General features: G+C 40.7%; 1 protein-coding gene across 4 annotated transcripts in view; it reads right to left on the bottom strand.

The window, feature by feature from the left end:
- Positions 1-5,326: 5,326 nt before the first annotated feature.
- Positions 5,327-17,503, bottom strand: part of AIG1 (androgen induced 1) — a 254,569-nt gene continuing 242,392 nt past the window's right edge. Inside the window, exon 5 of one of the 4 annotated variants that reach the window (XM_030316490.1) lies at positions 5,327-5,650. In XM_030316490.1, the coding sequence (XP_030172350.1) occupies positions 5,497-5,650 (154 nt within the window). In that variant the 3' untranslated portion in view covers positions 5,327-5,496. The remainder of the gene's footprint in view (positions 5,651-17,503) is intronic. The other 3 variants (XM_030316491.1, XM_030316486.1, XM_030316494.2) reach the window with 3 other exon arrangements.

Below are 17,503 nucleotides of genomic sequence, written 5' to 3'. Positions count from 1 at the left end.
ACTTTATAGCATAAATGTAGAAGTCTTTAGACTCTAATAGGTGCATTTCTAGAACGTGATCTTTCTCAACGTTGACCACACTTCTGCTTTCCACACACTGCCACTGGCAGGGGGCATAATGTGAGGAAGACTACAGGAAGAGCAAGAAGGGCAGTCCCATTAGTACACGAAATGTCCACCGATCATCTGGTGACCTACAGCCATCTTGTGGTAGGATGACCACACCAATTAGAGGCAAGAGAGAACGTCAATCTGAAGGCCAACGGGTATTGCAGAGCAAGGATCTCAAAAGCTCCCAGAGACATGTACAACCACAACCACTTCCGAGGACTGCTGACGTGTCTGCAGAGCCAACAGAGGGGATTGGGTGATCAACATGGCTGTGGGAAGTGCATAGGGTAGAGCATTCTCACCATTACAGGTGAAAGACACCTGCTGCCTTCAGGTGCTGTGATTATGGACAGCACTGCAGTCAGAATGTAGATGGGTAGGAGTCGAGGTATAGGCCCCAGTATGCAGCTTGAACCCAAGAGTTGGCAGTGAACTCTTAGTAGCCCAGAAACCTGAACTTGCTACATGTCTGTCATAGTGGGAGAGGCTTAAAATCAGCATGTCAGTACCATTCTGGAGGCCCAATCTATCATGATCCCACAAAAACTGTATTGTGCCAGCAATCGGCTTGCCAGGCATCTGTCCTGGAACAACCTTACAATGGGGTCCTGGGTTGAATACCCATAGGTATGAATCCCTGAGAAAATTGGGGCATATGGTTGATACTAGGTGAAGGGTAGAGGGTCAGAGAAGGGATATTATGGGACCATGACGGAGAGGTACTAGTCTAAGATCAAGGCACCCTACCCAGATGGTATTGCTAGTTTCAACCGATCCCAGTCACCAGAGGGGGAATTAGAATATCTTGGGGAGGGCACTCTGAAGTATGGGGCTCCTTGGGGCATAACATGCCAGAGCAAGGCCCCTGCTTGCTTGAGTATATTCTTCCCTCCTCTATAGAGTGTTTGTGCAAGATTTTTTTTTTTTTCTCTTCCTTACAGAATGTTGTGCTTTATTCAGGTGACCAGTTAAGCTCCTGAGGATCAGTTTAATAGTTTTGAAGCTTTTCAAAAAGCTTTTGAAGAGTGGGTCTTGAGTAACCTTTACTCAAAAACTGTGACTATCCCTTGACCCTTCTGAATGCCCTGTCTATTCAATGAGGCCTCTTCATTTTGGCCAGTGGGAACATGAATTATTCCCGGTTTTATGTGAGCTCTTGGATTTATTCAGATTATAGCCGTTCAGTAACTGTTCTTTATCCCAAACTGTAAAGCCTCACCTTATTCATGTGAAGATTGATATTCAGCCAAAGACTGAGGGGACTCCATGCCGACTTTTGGAGCTCCTTCACTTCTTAACTCCCTTGTGTGTGTCCAGTGCTCTACTCCACAAACTCTGGTCACCTCAGTCTCCCTGAACTTTGGGCTCCTTAAGTCAGTGAGGCCACTGGGCTTTGTTTGGGCCTTCCCTCCCAGTGTGATGATCTGGAAATTGCCTCTAGGCAGAAAGCCAGGGTGATCATAGGGCACACAGAGTTTATTTCCCTTTCTTCAGGGATCATAGTCCTAAGCATTTCTGTTGACCAAAGTCTGAAAATGAGTGTTTTTATTTTACCGATCATTTCTAGTTTACAGTTGTGGAGGGAGATAATTCCAGACCCTATCACTTCTTCATGACAGGAGGCAGAAACTCCCTAGACACAGTACCCTTTCTTTCAGTTTTGCTAATTCTGCTCGGACTACAGAATAAATGTTGCAGATTTCTATTTATTTCTATTTATTTATTACAAATGCAAATTCTGTTTATTCTGGGGCTTTCTCCCCTTATCTCTTCTACGCTTAGTTCTCAGAGTTTAGCCCCGAGTTTCAACTGGGCTGTTGAAATCAATATACTGACCTCCTGAATTATAACTTAACTAGTGCCAAGATTATAGTTTCAAACTGAGCCAGGTTAAATGGAAAACTCATTTCTCAGAGGCACATCATTGGGGATCTGTTTTTGGAAAAATACTTTGTAATATAAAAAATTCCAAAATTAATGATGACTGGAATACAAAATTTATATATATAGAAACAGTGTAAAGGGATGATGAGGGACATTTGTGCTTCCCTGAAACTGCCAACTAGAATCCATGTTTCAGGATAAATCTTGCCAAGTGTCTCACCTTTTAAGTTCAGAGGAATGTCTTCCGGATGCCAGTCCCACACTGTGAGATTTGCTAACAGAAGACATCCAGCAGAACCAGTTTCTTAACCCTCATTCCTTCCGTCTTTATAGAATAAAGGACACAGAGGGGGCAAGGATATTAAACCTTTGAAGGAAGGTTGTTGAAGTAGTAACAATACCTTCTCCCTCCCTTTCCTTGTTGGAGAGCCTGGGAAGCAGGGAGCAGGGAAGTTTCTATTTGTTCCACCCTCTTGTGTTGAAATCAGTGTTTCCCAAGTTTCCTCCACCCTCAGTAAGAACTGTGTGGGGGTGGGGGTAGGGTTGTGTGCCGCTGAGCTGACAGAGCATTTGGTGTTGCTGATGGAGCAGTGAGAGAGCCTGCCCCAGGGCAGCCTGTGTTCCCACCCTTGGCTTGGCAAGGATTGATGAGTGCTTGCCATGAAAGGTAGCTGGGCCTTGCCAGAAGCAGAGACTTTTGGGTGGATTAGGTGTTGCCTTGGTAATAGGGGAGAAGAGGACAGGGAAACTGCCTAAGGGTGGGCCCCGTGGAGCTGCCTGATGAGCTGACAATTTCATCCCCACTCAAATACTTGATTCCAGCCCCTTGGTGTTGGGCTGGGAGGCAGAGGAGGGACTTGCCAGCTTTGATGTCATTTGCTGTGTAAGCATAGATCATTCCCCCCTCCTCAGGCGCAAGGAAGACAGAGAGGTAGAGGGAGTTTTGACAGTTTGGATTTCAAAAATCATGGGATTAAATATTAAACCTGAATGAGATGTAGAAATAAGAGGTCTGGCCTACGCAGGGTGTAGGTTTGAGGACCCAGAACATTTAGAGTTGCTTGAAAATAAATGATTTTTTCTTGGCACGTATCTATGTTGAGACTACTCTACCAGATGGATCAATATGCTTGTGCATGTATGTAAAACCAGAGATAGCGTTAAAAAAAAGCTTCTATTGTGTTTGATTTTACAGCTTGCAAATATCCCTTGAGAATTTTTTTTTTATTAAAACAAATTTTTTTTTAATGTTTATTATTTTTGAGAGAGAGAGAGAGACAGAGAGCAAGCAGGGAAGGGGCAGAGAGAGAGGGAGACACAGAATCCAAAGCAGGCTCCAGGCTCTGAGCTGTCAGCACAGAGCCTGATGCGGGGCTCAAACTCACAGACCATGAGATCATGACCTGAGCTGTAGTTGGCTACCCAACCGACTGAGCCACCCAGGTGCCCCATCCCTTGAGAAAATTTTACTGCAAGGATTGATTTGGCTGAGGCTTTAAAAATGTATTTCTTCAGGGCATCTGGGTGGCTCAGTTGGTTAAGTGTCGACTCCTGGTTTCAGCTCAGGTCATGATCTCACAGTTCGTAGGTTCCAGCCCCATGTCAGGCTGTGCACTAACAGTGCAGAGCCGGCCTGGGATTCTCTCTGTCCCTGTTTCTCTGTCCTCCTCTGCTTGTGCTCTCACTCTCTCACAGTAAATAAATAAACTGAAAAAAAAATATATGTATATATATATATATATATATATATATATATATATATATATATTTGTGGGTTTTTTTGTTTGTTTGTTTTTTCAATAAAGCTTGGCCATAAGATGCCCACCTCTCCTCCTGGCAAATCTCCCTGTGGCAAGTGTAGGCATTTGTTTTTAGTTCCAAATACTTTGAATCGTACTTGAAATTAAGGTCATCTGTCTCAAAAATTTCATTGCCCAGCTGATGAGTCGGCATGAAAGTGTCCAAATGTCTTTGAGGGTTTCCATGGGGACTTCTTCAATCATCTTCAGCTCTTCTATATCAATAAATCAGATGAGTGTGAATGACTTTGACTGGCTTGTCAGCATAGGGTAAGTGGTTTGGCTTAGTGAGATAAGTGTTGGTCACTCAATTATTGGAGAGTCACAAAAAGTTTTGGATATTACTTTGTGGCTATTCCTGTGTGTGTGTGTGTGTGTGTGTGTGTGTGTGTGTGTGTGTGTGTTAGTGTAATGCAAAATAGCCCATATAAATATGTAAAAGTGCTTAATGATAATATATGTATTTGTTTTCTATTGCTGTTGTTAAAAAAAAAATCACCACACATTTAGTGGCACATTTATTACCAAACAGCTGTGGAGGTCAGAAGTCCTAATGTCAGGGTATCAGTAGGGTGGAATTCTCTTTGAGACTCCAGGAGAAGAATCCATTTCCTTGCCTGTTTGAGCTTCTACAATCTTTGCCCTTCTTCACTCCAACTGCTGCAACCATGGTCACATTTCTTTCTCTCAGTGGGACTTCCTGCTTCCCTCTTATAAGGGCCCTTGTAATTATATTGGGTACGCTGGATAATCCAAGGTAACCCTCACATCTCAAAACCCTTAACTTAATCACACCTTAAAGTCCCTTTTGCTGTGAAAGGTAACATATTCAAAGGCTCTGGTGATTAGGATGTGGACATCCTTTGGGGCCCTTACTACCACATTATATTAATGAAAAAAGCAAGAAATAGTGTAATTTCACGTACCTCTAAAATGTTAAACTCCAACAGTTTGTTTGTTTATTTATTTTTAGAGAGAGGGTGCAAGAGACTGATGGGCAGAGAGAGAGGGAGAGAGAAAGAGAGAGAAAAACAAGGCTCACCTGAAGCAGGGCTCAAGCTCACCTGATGTGGGACTTGAACTTATGAACAGTGAGATCATGACCTGAGCAGAAGTCAGATAGCTTGCCAACTAAGCCACCCAGGCGCACACCAAGAGTTAGTTTCTGATCATGACTTCCTGTCTGTCTATTGCCTTCATTTCCTTGATAGATCTTTTCTCCAACTTTACGGAGATTGCCAATTTCTGGACCCTTTTATTGTGTCCCATTGTCTGTCCTACTTCTTTCCTCTTCAGTTCCTTCTAGACCCCATGATTCATCTTTCCAACCACTCTTGCCAATACCCTGACTCTCACCTGCTTGTCCTTTTGTGGCACTTATACTTCTTTATTTTTATTTTTATTATTATTTTTTTTATTTTTGAGAGAGAGAGTGTGAGCAGGGGAGAGGCAGAGAGAGGGGGACAGAAGATCTGAAGCAGGCTCTGTGCTGACAGCAGCAAGCCTGATGCAGGGCACGGACTCACGAAACGTGAGATCATGACTGGAGCCGAAATCAAGAGTCAGACGCTCACCCAACTGAGGCACCCAGTGCCCCTGTGGCACCTACACTTTGAGCTTCTTTACTCTGCCTGGCCTCTTGAGTTTTCTTGGAGGAAATCCCACAATGGGCCTTGTTATCATCAAGGTAAATTTGTGATCTTCAACCCTCTCTTGGGCCGTCAGTGTGGGCTAGAAAGCCTTCCATGTTTTCACAGTCTTTGCCGCTCTTCTCAAGGTAAATTACAAGCTCGAACCCCATCCTCTGTTCTTTCTTTCTCTCTTCAGGCAATTCTTGGAGGGGAAAATTGCAGCCACTGAAACCATCAAAAAGAAGTCTGTAAACTTTGTCTTTTGTCCAGCAAACGCACTTCCAAGGACATTTGTCTCTCTCAGTTTGTTTCCTGTGACAGTGGGAGAGGTGCTCCCTCCTAAGGCTAACACAGAAGAGTCACAAACCAACAATATCCACATTGGGTTCACATTCCCCATGGAGCCTGTGTGCTACTGTGTAAGTTTTGTTTTTCAAGTAGTCATCTGTGACTGCTCTCGCTACTGCTTTACCATCCACTAATGCCAATAATTCCTCAATTCTCTGGAATCTAGATTCTGTCCCTACAATTTCATTGAAATAGCCCTGGATCTACATTGTAAAAATCCAAAGTCAAGTTCATCATCAAACCCCACCCCAGCCTGGTTCTCCTCCAGATTTCTTATTTAAAGAAATGATGCTATCATTGTCTTGAATACACCTTAGATAGTTTTCTCTCAATAACTTCACAGGATATCAGCTGCCAGACCAGATTCAATTCCCTAATATATATTACATTTCATTTTCTCATATACATTATATATAATATTCAATTTCCTAATATATATTTATATTTCATTTCCTCACATATATTATAGAATTGACTCTTCAACAATGTTGGGTTAGGGGTGCTGACCTCTCACACCATAGAAAATCCATGTATAACTTTTGACTCCCCTAAAACTTCACTGTTAATAGCCTACTGTTGACTGGAAGCCTTACCGAAAACATAAACAGTCAAGTAACATATTTTATATGTTGCATGTATTATATACTGTAGTCTTAAAATAAAGTAAGCTAGAGAAGAGAAAATGTTCTAAGGAAATCATAAGGAAGAGAAAATATATTTGTAGTACGGTATTGTATTTACTGAAGAAAACCCATATCTAAGGGGACCTATGCAGTTCAAACCTGGGTTGTTCAGGGTCAACTGTATATAATATTAAATTTCCTAATATATATTTATGTATAATGTGTAGGTACTTTTTTCCATGTGTCTCTAATGTAGGATCTCAGATATTCATCTGTATTTTCCTTCATTTCTCATACTTTTCTCTTTTTTCTTTGTAATTTTTTAACGTTTATTTATTAAAAAAATTTTTTTTAATGTTTTTATTTATCTTTGAGACACAGAGAGACAGAGCATGAGCAGCGGAGGGGCAGAGATAGAGGGAGACGCAGAATCTGAAGCAGGCTCCAGGCTCCGAGCTGTCAGCGCAGAGCCCGACGCGGGGCTTGAACTCACAGAGTGTGAGATCATGACCTGAGCTGAAGTCGGCCGCTTAACCGACTGAGCCACCCAGGCGCCTCTATTTTTTGAGAGATAGACAGAGTGCGAGTCAGGGAGAGGCAGAGAGAGAGGGAGTCACAGAATCTGAAGCAGGCTCCAGGATCTGAGCTGTCAGCACAGAGCCCGACATGGGGCTCAAACTTCAGAGCACAAGATTATGACCTGAGCTGAAGTCAGACACTTAAACAACTGAGCCACCACCCCTCTCATACCTTTTTCTTATATTTCATCCTTTAATCTATCTGAAATTGTATGTGTGTGTGTTTTATGTGTGTGAGTTTTAAGGAAGAAATGCAGCTTTTTCTTTTTTACCAACTAGTATTCATTTTCATTCAATCATTTACTATGCTCTTACTGATTTGAAATGTCATTTTATTAATTGCTAAATATATATATGTATATATATATTTTGCTGATTTTTCTTTCCATTGTTGAGCCATACCACATTATTTTAATTATTATTTAATTATAATATTTTATAATATGTTTTTAAAGTTTTTTTTAAAATTTTATTTATTTTGAGAGAGAGAGGGAGAGAGAGAGAGAGAGAGAGCAGAGTGAGGGAGAGGCAGAGACAGAATCCCAAGCAGGCTCTGCACTGACAGTGCAGAATCCCTTGTGGGGCTCAAACATATGAACCATGAGATCATGAGCTGAGATCAAGCTTTGGTTGGACCCTTAACCAACTGAGCCACCCAGGATTCCCTATAATATCTTTTAGTGATGCAAGTATGCTTTAATTATGTGTTCTCAAGATTTTTCCGTTACTTTTACTGATTTATTTTTCTGTTAAATTAAAAAAAAGTTAGCAATTTTAGAATGGAGTTATATAGTACTTATGAATTATTTGGAGGAAGGAATGGCATCTTTAAGAATAGAATTTTCTTTTTCACAATTTAGTATATCTTTCCATTTTGTCTTTTTAAGAAATCTCTCAAGAGAAAAGTATACATTATTTGGTCATGAAAAATTGTAATTTTCTTATAGTATTAGATTTATGGTGCCAGTATTTTATCTACCATAAGTGAAATTTGGTGCTCTTTTGGCTTTATTTTGAGGGTTATATTAAGTAAAATAAGTTGAAAAGCTTTCCATTGTTCTGCTTCTTTGGTACAATTTGTCTTTTTAAAATGTTCCTCTGTTAATTTGCATTAGTTAATTATTAATTTTCTTGTTCCAAAATTGGAGCTCAAAGCACATTCCCCCCTGATATGGTGGATGGTAGATCAGTCTTCACCGACATACACAGAGAAGAGAGTAAAGCACAAGCATCCTCCTGAGAACGGGTGGGAGAAAGTGGGAGGTTGCAAGCCAAAGGGAGAAATCTCTAACTTCTTTCTCATCACTCTGTGATTACATGGCAGGCAGTAGACTCATCGCGATGGATTCTGCTCCAGGGTAAACGGAGTTTCTGTGATGGGTCAGGGGGTACATTACCGGGGGTAGGCATGTCTCAGCGCGTTCCTTGCATCTGCAGAGACAGCCCTGGGCATCCTGTAGAAGCTTGGCCAGGGTTCAGGGGCTGGGGTTCTTAAAGCAGAAATGATCCATCACAAGTAAACCAAACCCAACCCCAAATACGATCACATAATTGTATTTCAAACATAGTGGTGATGCATAAATCCAAGACTGTGGCAAGGTACTTAAGTCAAATTAGCTTTATATCTGGAGACCACAGGCATCAACTTCTTTGGGTGTCATTTTGGTGAGTAAAGTGAAAGTGTTATCTGCTAGACCAGACGGATAGTCACATGGTCACCACAGGAATTGTCCCAAAGAGTCCTAAAAAATATTCCGCTCCTTCAGGTTTCCTCTCCTGAGAGTCATCTGGAGAAATAGTTTCCTTTTAAATGGTGGCTTTCAGGGCACCTGGGTGGCTCAGTTGGTTAAGTATTCAACTTCGGCTCAGGTCATGATCTCACAGTTCGTTGGGCCCTGCTTTGGGCTCGTTGCTGACAGCTCAGAGCCTGGAGCCTGTTTCGGATTCTGTGTCTCCCTCTCTCTCCGCCCCTCCCTCACTCATGCTCTGTCTCAATCTCTCAAAAACAAAATAAACATTAAAAAAAATGGTGGCTTTCCCCATTTACTGCTTTTTCTTAAAACATTCAATTTTCTTTTCCATTAATAATACCAATTCTATAGTTACATAAAACTTTAACATAGATCTTTTTCACTCCAGGTCAAAATATAACTTATTTGATGCCAGACGTAACATTCTCCAAGACCTCAGAAGAGTAATAGTGACAGTGTCATGGATATCATTATCTTCTTTCTTTTTTTTAAATGTAATTTATTGTCAAACTGCTTTCCATACAACAACCAGTGCTCATCCCAACAGGTGCCCTCCTCAATGCCCATCACCCACCTTCCCCTCTCCCCCACCACCCATCAACCCTCAGTTTGTTCTCAGTATTTAAGAGTCTCTTATGGTTTGCCTCCTTCCCTCTCTGTAACTTTTTTTTTTTTTTTTCGCCTTCCTCTCCCCCGTGGTCTTCTGTTGAGTTTCTCAGGATCCACATATGAGTGAAAACATATGGTATCTGTCTTTCTCTGTATGACTTATTTCACTTAGCATCACACTCTCCAGTTCCATCCACGTTGCTACAAAAGGCCGTATTTCATTCTTTCTCATTGCCACGTAGTATTCCATTGTGTATATAAACCACAATTTCTTTATCTACTCGTCACTTGATGGACATTTAGGCTCTTTCCATAAAAAAATTGGCTATTGTTGAAAGTGCTGCTATAAACATTGGGGTACAAGTGCCCCTATGCATCAGCACTCCTGTATCCCTTGGGTAAATTCCTAGCAGTGCTATTGCTGGGTCATAGGGTAGATCCATTTTTAATTTTTTGAGGAACCTCCACACTGTTTTCCAGAGTGGTTGCAGCAGTTTGCATTCCCACCAGCAGTGCAAGAGGGTTCCACATCCTCTCCAGCATCTATAGTCTCCTGATTTGTTCATTTTAGCCACTCTGATCAGCGTGAGGTGTATCTCAGTGTGGTTTTGATTTGTATTTCCCTGATGAGGAGTGATGTTGAGCATCTTTTTAATGTGCCTGTTGGCCATCTGGATGTCTTCTTTAGAGAAGTGTCTACTCATGTCTTCTGCCCATTTCTTCACTGGATTATTTGTTCTTCGGGTGTGGAGTTTGGTGAGTTCTTTGTAGGTTTTGGATACTAGCCCTTTATCCGTTATGTCATTTACAAATATCTTTCCCCATTCCATCGGTTGCCTTTTAGTTTTGTTGATTGTTTCCTTTGCAGTGCAGAAGCTTTTTATCTTCATGAGGTCCCAATAGTTCATTTTTGCTTTTAATTCCCTTGCCTTTGGAGATGTGTCAAGTAAGAAATTGCTGCGGCTGAGGTCAGAGAGGTTTTTTCCTGCTTTCTCCTCTAGGGTTTTGATGGTTTCCTGTCTCACATTCAGGTCCTTCGTCAATTTTGAGTTTATTTTTGTGAATGGTGTAAGAAAGTCGCCTAGTTTCATTCTTCTGCATGTTGCTGTCCAGTTCTCCCAGCACCATTTGTTAAGAGACTGTTTTTTTTCCATTGGATATTCTTTTCTGCTTTGTCAAAGATTAGTTGGCCATACATTTGTGGGTCCAATTCTGGAGTTTCTATTCTATTCCATTGGTCTATGTGTCTGTTTTTGTGCCAATACCATGCTGTCTTGATGATTACAGCTTTGTAGTAGAGGCTAAAGTCTAGGATTGTGATGCTTCCCACTTTGGTTTTCTTCAGTATTACTTTGGCTATTCGGGGTCTTTTGTGGTTCCGTACAAATTCTAGGATTGCTTGTTCTAGCTTCGAGAAGAATGCTGGAGCAATTTTGATTGGGATTGCATTGAATGTGTAGATAGCTTTGGGTAGTATTGACATTTTAACAATATTTATTCTTGCAATCCATGAGCATGGAATGTTTTTCCATTTCTTTGTATCTTCTTCAATTTCCTTCATAAGGTTTCTATAGTTTTCAGCATACATATCTTTTACATCTTTGGTTAGGTTTATTCCTAGGTATTTTATGATTCTTGGTGCAGTTGTGAATGGGATCAGTTTCTTTATTTGTCTTTCTGTTGCTTCATTATTAGTGTATAAGAATGCAACTGATTTCTGTACATTAATTTTGTATCATACGACTGCTGAATTCATGTATCAGTTCTAGTAGACTTTTGGTGGAGTCTATTGGGTTTTCCATGTATAGTATCATGTCATCTGCAAAAAGTGAAAGCTTGACTTCATCTCTGCCAATTTCGATGCCTTTGACTTCATTTTGTTGTCTGATTGCTGATGCTAGCACTTCCAACACTATGTTAAACAACAGCGGTGAGAGTGACATCCCTGTTGTCCTCCTGATCTCAGGGGGAAAGCTCTCAGTTTTTCCCCATTGAGGATGATATTAGCTGTGGGCTTTTCATAAATGGCTTTTATGATGTTTAAGTATGTTCCTTCTATCCCGACTTTCTCGAGGGTTTTTATTAAGAAAGGATGCTGAATTTTGTCAAATCCTTTTTCTGCATCGATTGACAGGATCAAATGGTTCTTATCTTTTCTTTTATTAATGTGATGTATCACATTGATTGATTTGTGAATATTGAACTAGCCCTGTAGCCCAGAATGAATCCCACTTGATCATGGTGAATAATTCTTTTTATATGCTGTTCAATTAGATTTGCTAGTATCTTGTTGAGAATTTTTACATACATAGTCATCAGGGATATTGGCTTGTAGTTCTCTTTTTTTGCTGGGTCGCTGTCTGGTTTGGGAATGAAAGTAATGCTGGCTTCATAGAATGAGTCTGGAAGTTTTCCTTCCCTTTCTATTTTTTGGAACAGTTTGAGAAGGATAGGTGTTATCTCTGCTTTAAATGTCTGGTAGAATTCCCCAGGGAAGCAATCTGGTCCTGGACTCTTATTTGTTGGGAGATTTTTGATAACTGATTCAGTTTCTTCACTGGTTGTGGGTCTGTTCAAATTTTCTATTTCTTCCTGTTTGAGTTTTGGAAGTCTGTGGGTGCTTAGGAATTTGTCCATTTCTTCCAGATTGTCCAATTTGTTGGCATATAGTTTTTCATAGTATTCCATGATAATTGCTTGTATTTATGAGGGATTGGTTGTAATAATTCCATTTTCATTCATGATTTTTTCTATTTGGGTCATCTCCCTTTTCTTTTTGAGAAGCCTGGCTAGAGGTTTATCAATTTTGTTTATTTTTTCAAAAAACCAACTCTTGGTTTCATTGATTTGCTCTACTGTTTTTTTAGATTCCATATTGTTTATTTCTGCTCTGATCTTTATTATTTCTCTTCTTCTGCTGGGTTTGGGGTGTCTTTGCTGTTCTGCTTCTGTTTCCTTTAGGTGTGCTGTTAGATTTTGTATTCGGGATTTTTCTTGTTTCTTGAGATAGGCCTGGATTGCAATGTATTTTCCTCTCAGGACTGTCTTCACTGCATCCCAAAGCATTTGGATTGTTGTATTTTCATTTTCATTTGTTTCCATATATTTTTAAATTTCTTCTCTAATTGCCTGGTTGACCCATTCATTCTTTAGTAGGATGTTCTTTAACCTCCATGCTTTTGGAGGTTTTCCAGACTTTTTCCTGTGGTTGATATCAAGTTTCATAGCATTATGATCTGAAAGTGTGCATGGTATGATCTCAGTTGTTTTATACTTATTAAGGGCTGTTTTGTGACCCAGTATGTGATCTATCTTGGAGAATGTTCCATGTGCACTCGAGAAGGAGGTATATTCTGTTGCTTTGGGATACAGAGTTCTAAATATATCTGTCAAGTCCATCTGATCCAATATATCATTCAGGGCCCTTGTTTCTTTATTGATTCTCTGTCTAGATATTCTGTCCATTGTTGTAAGTGGCGTGTTAAAGTCTCCTGCAATTACCACATTCTTATCAATAAGGTTGCTTATGTTTGTGATTACTTGTTTTATATATTTGGGTGCTTTTGAATTCGGTGCATAGACATTTATAATTGTTAGCTCTTCCTGATGGAAAGACCCTGTAATTATCATATAATGCCCTTCTTCATCTCTTGTTACAGCCTTTAATTTAAAGTCTAGTTTGTCTGATATAAGTATGGCTACTCCAGCTTTCTTTTGACTTCCAGTAGCATGATAGATAGTTCTCCATCCCCTCACTTTCAATCTGAAGGTGTCCTCAGGTCTAAAATGAGTCTCTTGTAGACAGCAAATAGATGGGTCTTGTTTTTTTTTAATCCATTCTGATACCTTATGTCTTTTGGTTGGAGACTTTAGTCCATTTACATTCAGTGTTATTATTGAAAGATACGGGTTTAGAGTCACTGTGTTATCTTTAGGTTTCATGCTTGTACTGGTGTCTTTGATACTTTGTGATCCCAGCAACATTTCACTCACAGATTCCCCCTTAGGATCTCTTGTAGGACTGGTTTAGTGGTGATGAATTCCTTCAGTTTTTGTTTGTTTTGGAAAACCTTTATCTCTCCTTCTATTCTGAATGACAGACTTGCTGGGTAAAGGATTCTCAGCTGCATATTTTTTCTGTTCATCACATCGAAGATTTCCTGCCATTCCTTTCTGGCCTGCCAGGTTTCAGTAGATAGGTCTGCTACTACCCTTATGTGTCTACCTTTGTACGTTAAGGCCCATTTATTTCTAGCTGCTTTCAGAATTCTCTCTTTATCCTTGCATTTTGCCAGTTTCATTATGATATGTCATGCAGAAGATCGATTCAAGTTATGTCTGAAGGGAGTTCTCTGTGCCTCTTGGATTTCAATGCCTATTTCCTTCCCCAGATCAGAGAAGTTCTCAGCTATGATTTGTTCAAGTACACCTTCAGCCCTTTCTCTCTCTCTTCTTCTTCTGGAATTCCTATGATACAGATATTGTTCTGTTTGATTCCATCACTTAGTTCTCTAATTCTCCCCTCATACTCCTGGATTTTTAAAATCTTTTTTCTCAGGTTCCTTTTTTCCCATAATTTTGTCTTATAATTCACCTATTCTCTCCTCGGTCTCTTCGATCTGTGCAGTGGCCACCTGCATTTATTTTGCACCTCATTTATAGCATTTTAAAATTCATCATGACTATTTTTTAGTCCCTTGATCTCTGTAGCAATAGATTCTCTGCTGTCCTCTATGCTTTTTTCAAGCCCAGCGATTAATTTTATGACTATTATTCTAAATTCTTGTTCCGTTATGTTGCTGAAATCGGTTTTGATCAATTCGTTAGCTGTCGCTACTTCCTGGAATTTCTTTTGAGGAGAATTCTTCTGTTTCATCATTTTGTCTAGTTTTCTGTCCCTTATGCGTTTTAAAAGTTTGTGTACTCTGCACCTGTGAGCACTGCTATATTGAAAGAGGGTCATACACTGTCCAGAGCCTGGCCCTTCAGGAGGTGTTTTTTTCAGAGATTGTTGTGCTCTCTGTTGTTGTGACTTTGGTTATTTTATTACCCTACTCATAGTGATATTTTGGACCCTCCACCAGGTGTGCTTTGATTTGTTCCTTGGAGTAGCCCTGTAAAGGAAAACAGATAGACAAACAGGAGACAAAAACACGCAAACACACGAATAACACAAACAAATAAACACAAACAAAAAACTAAAGACTAGAAACGAAAAACCCAAAAACACCAACTACAAGTAAAGTGGGTGGAGGCGGTGCTGATGGAAGAGCACATACAAGGAGAGAAATGCATGGAGGGGGGTAGAAAAAATAAACATTGATTTAGGCAGAGAGACTAAAAGGCTTAATCCGGAGAGAGAGAAGGGAAATTAAAGAAGGAGGCAGGGAAAATGAAACGAAGATAAAGTTACCCAGACAGAGAAACTATATGGCTTGATTATTCCAGAGAGAAAGGAGTGTAAAGAAGGAGGTGTAGAACATGTTATCAAGACAATGGATTAAATATGTCTGTTTAGAGAGACCAATAACCAGAGTAACCAGCCTAGGGGAGGGAAGAGATAAGGAGGAGAAAGGGGGAGTAGAATATATGTATACATCCAGAGTTGACCTAGAGTTATTCCAGGCAATGCTGCACCGCTTGTTGGGAGTAGCTGTCTGCAGGGTCTGGGCCCATCTGGTGGCTACGCAGTTACCCAGTGCAAGGGGGGCGTGGTTTGGCGTAATGTGGACCCACCTCCACTATGGGCGGGGGAGTGATCCCTGAGGCCCCGCCTTGGTTGGGGGCTGGTGGGGCGGGGGGGAAGGTGATCCCTCAGTCTCTTCTCCACGGAGCCAAACCGGTGGACTCAGTTTGAGTCGTCCTCACTCGGTGGGCGCAGACAGGGTGGTTCTTTCTTGCTCCGCCAATTCCCCTGACCCTGCGCTTGGCTACGATTCAAAGTCCTGCTCTGCGCGCTCTGGCGCTGGGGAAGCGCCTCTCAGTGTGGTGATATGTGGTCTCCTGGTTTTGTCTGTGCCCCCCACACTTCAGGGAGGACCGCCTTCTCCTACTGTGGACTGAGCCGCTGCCTTCCCCGGGAGCCCCCCAGGTGGCAGACGCAAGCAGGCTTTGTCTTTTCCCACGGCACTCCAGGGAAAGGGCCACCTTTTCCTCCCTGCAGACTGAACCCTCAGCCCAGCCACTGCGCCCGGGGTGGTGGACACAGGCAGGTTCTGTGCTATCGCGCAGCCCTCCAGGGAGGGAACCACTTTCTCCAGCTGAGGACTGAGCCCTGACCTATCACAGTACCCAGGGCTGGCGCCCCTCCTCCCCAGGTGTGCGAATAGGGAGCCCGCCCCAGTCCAGAGAAGGCCCCGCAGTTAGAGATCAGATGCCTCTCAGTCTCAATCCGACGTCTTTCTCCTGTTCAGCTATGGTCCTGCCCTTCCCTACCCTCTCTTTCTCTTCCCTTTGTCTATCCGCAGAAGGGGGTCCCTCCCCTCCGTGCCCACGGGGCCTTTTTTTATCTCTCCTAGTTCGCAGTTACCCACCTATCTTTTTTCCAGCTTCCCCATTTTCTTCCTAGTGGATTCAAGTCTCTTTTCCTCCCAGGCTCTGGTGTTCAAAGTCCTTTGGCTTCTACACGTCTTTGTTTGAGAGACGCAGGAAGTATGGATTCCCCCTACTTCTCCACCATATTGGCCACAACTCTCATTATCTTATTTCTGACCTTAAAAGGGAATATGTCGTGATATGGCATGTTTTTACATTATTAATGTTATTATCAGAAATAACTTAAAATTTCCCAAATGGTTTGGGGCAACTCTGGAGAGAAACATGTAATTTTTTTTCTTTTGTGCATTAGAGTGGTCCCCCACTTATCTGAGTTTCCACTATTCATAGTTGTACTTTCCATATTTCAGTTACCCACAGTCATGTGTTATTCACCTCACCTCATGCCCTCACATCCATCACGAGAAGGGGTGAGTACAGTAATAAGATTTCACATAACTTGTATGTCAGTATATTGTTATAATTGTTTTATTTTATTATTATTGCTGTTAATCTCTTGTGCCTAATTTATAAATTTAAACTTTATCATAGGCATATATGTGGAGGAAAAAACATAGCATATATACAGTTTGGTACTATGTATGGCTTCGGGCACCCACTGGGGGTCCTGGAAGGTAGCCCCTGCAGATGAGGGGGGATGATTTTATTGGAAATGTTTTTGAATAAAAATCCTAGTATTAAGCCATCCTTAAATTTTTAGAGTAAATCTTATTCAGTTTTGAAAAATTATTTATATAGTACTGGATTTATGTTGCTGATACCTTAGTTAAAACGAATGAAAATTTTTATTTTGCTACATTGGCTTTATTTTGACGGTTATATTAACTTTGATAAATAATTTGGGAAGTGTTTCATCATTCTGTAATCTTGGAACAGTTTAAATAACATGAGGGTTGTTACTTGAAAGTTTTCAAGGACTTGCTCATAAAACACTCTGGACCCAACTCCTTTTTTGGAGATAGTTATTTGAACATTTAAAAAAAAGTCTCCCATGAATATCAGTCTATTACAGCTTTCCAGTTCTTATTGAATCCATTTACTTGAAAATTGCACATTTCATTGGGCTCTAAGAATTTGTTGCCATAGAGCTATAAAGTTTATTTTTATAATTAATTTGTTTCATACTGTTTATATTGCCAAGTATTTGTGTTTCTCTCTCTAGTGTGCATATTTTAATGATATTTGTATAGATGAAATACTGTATTTATTAATCAATTTACTTATGTATCAATTCCACTGTTATTTTCCTGCTGTCTTACTTAATTTCTGCTTTTATTTTGATTAGTTTTTCCTTACATTTCTCTAAGATTTATTTTTATGTGTTCTCTACTCCATGTTCTGCATTAGTATTATTTTAAAATAATTATGGTCAAAGACTTTGTAAATTAAATTTAAAAAATTATTCTTTTTAGATTTATCAAAAAGTACACATTTTTGGGGTACCCTGGTGTCTCAGCTGGCTAAGTGTCTGGCTTCAGCTCAGGTTGTGATCTCATGGTTCGTGAGTTTGAGCCCCACGTCAGGCTCTGTGCCGACAGCTCAGAGCCTGGAGCCTGCTTTGGATTCTGTGTCTCCCTCTCTCTGCCCGCCCCCTTCAAAAATAAATAAATATTC

Source organism: Lynx canadensis, chromosome B2 (assembly GCF_007474595.2).
Source record: "Lynx canadensis isolate LIC74 chromosome B2, mLynCan4.pri.v2, whole genome shotgun sequence".
NCBI lineage: Eukaryota > Metazoa > Chordata > Mammalia > Carnivora > Felidae > Lynx > Lynx canadensis.
Note: the sequence above shows the minus strand (reverse complement) of the source record. Positions and strands in the feature narration are given on the sequence as shown.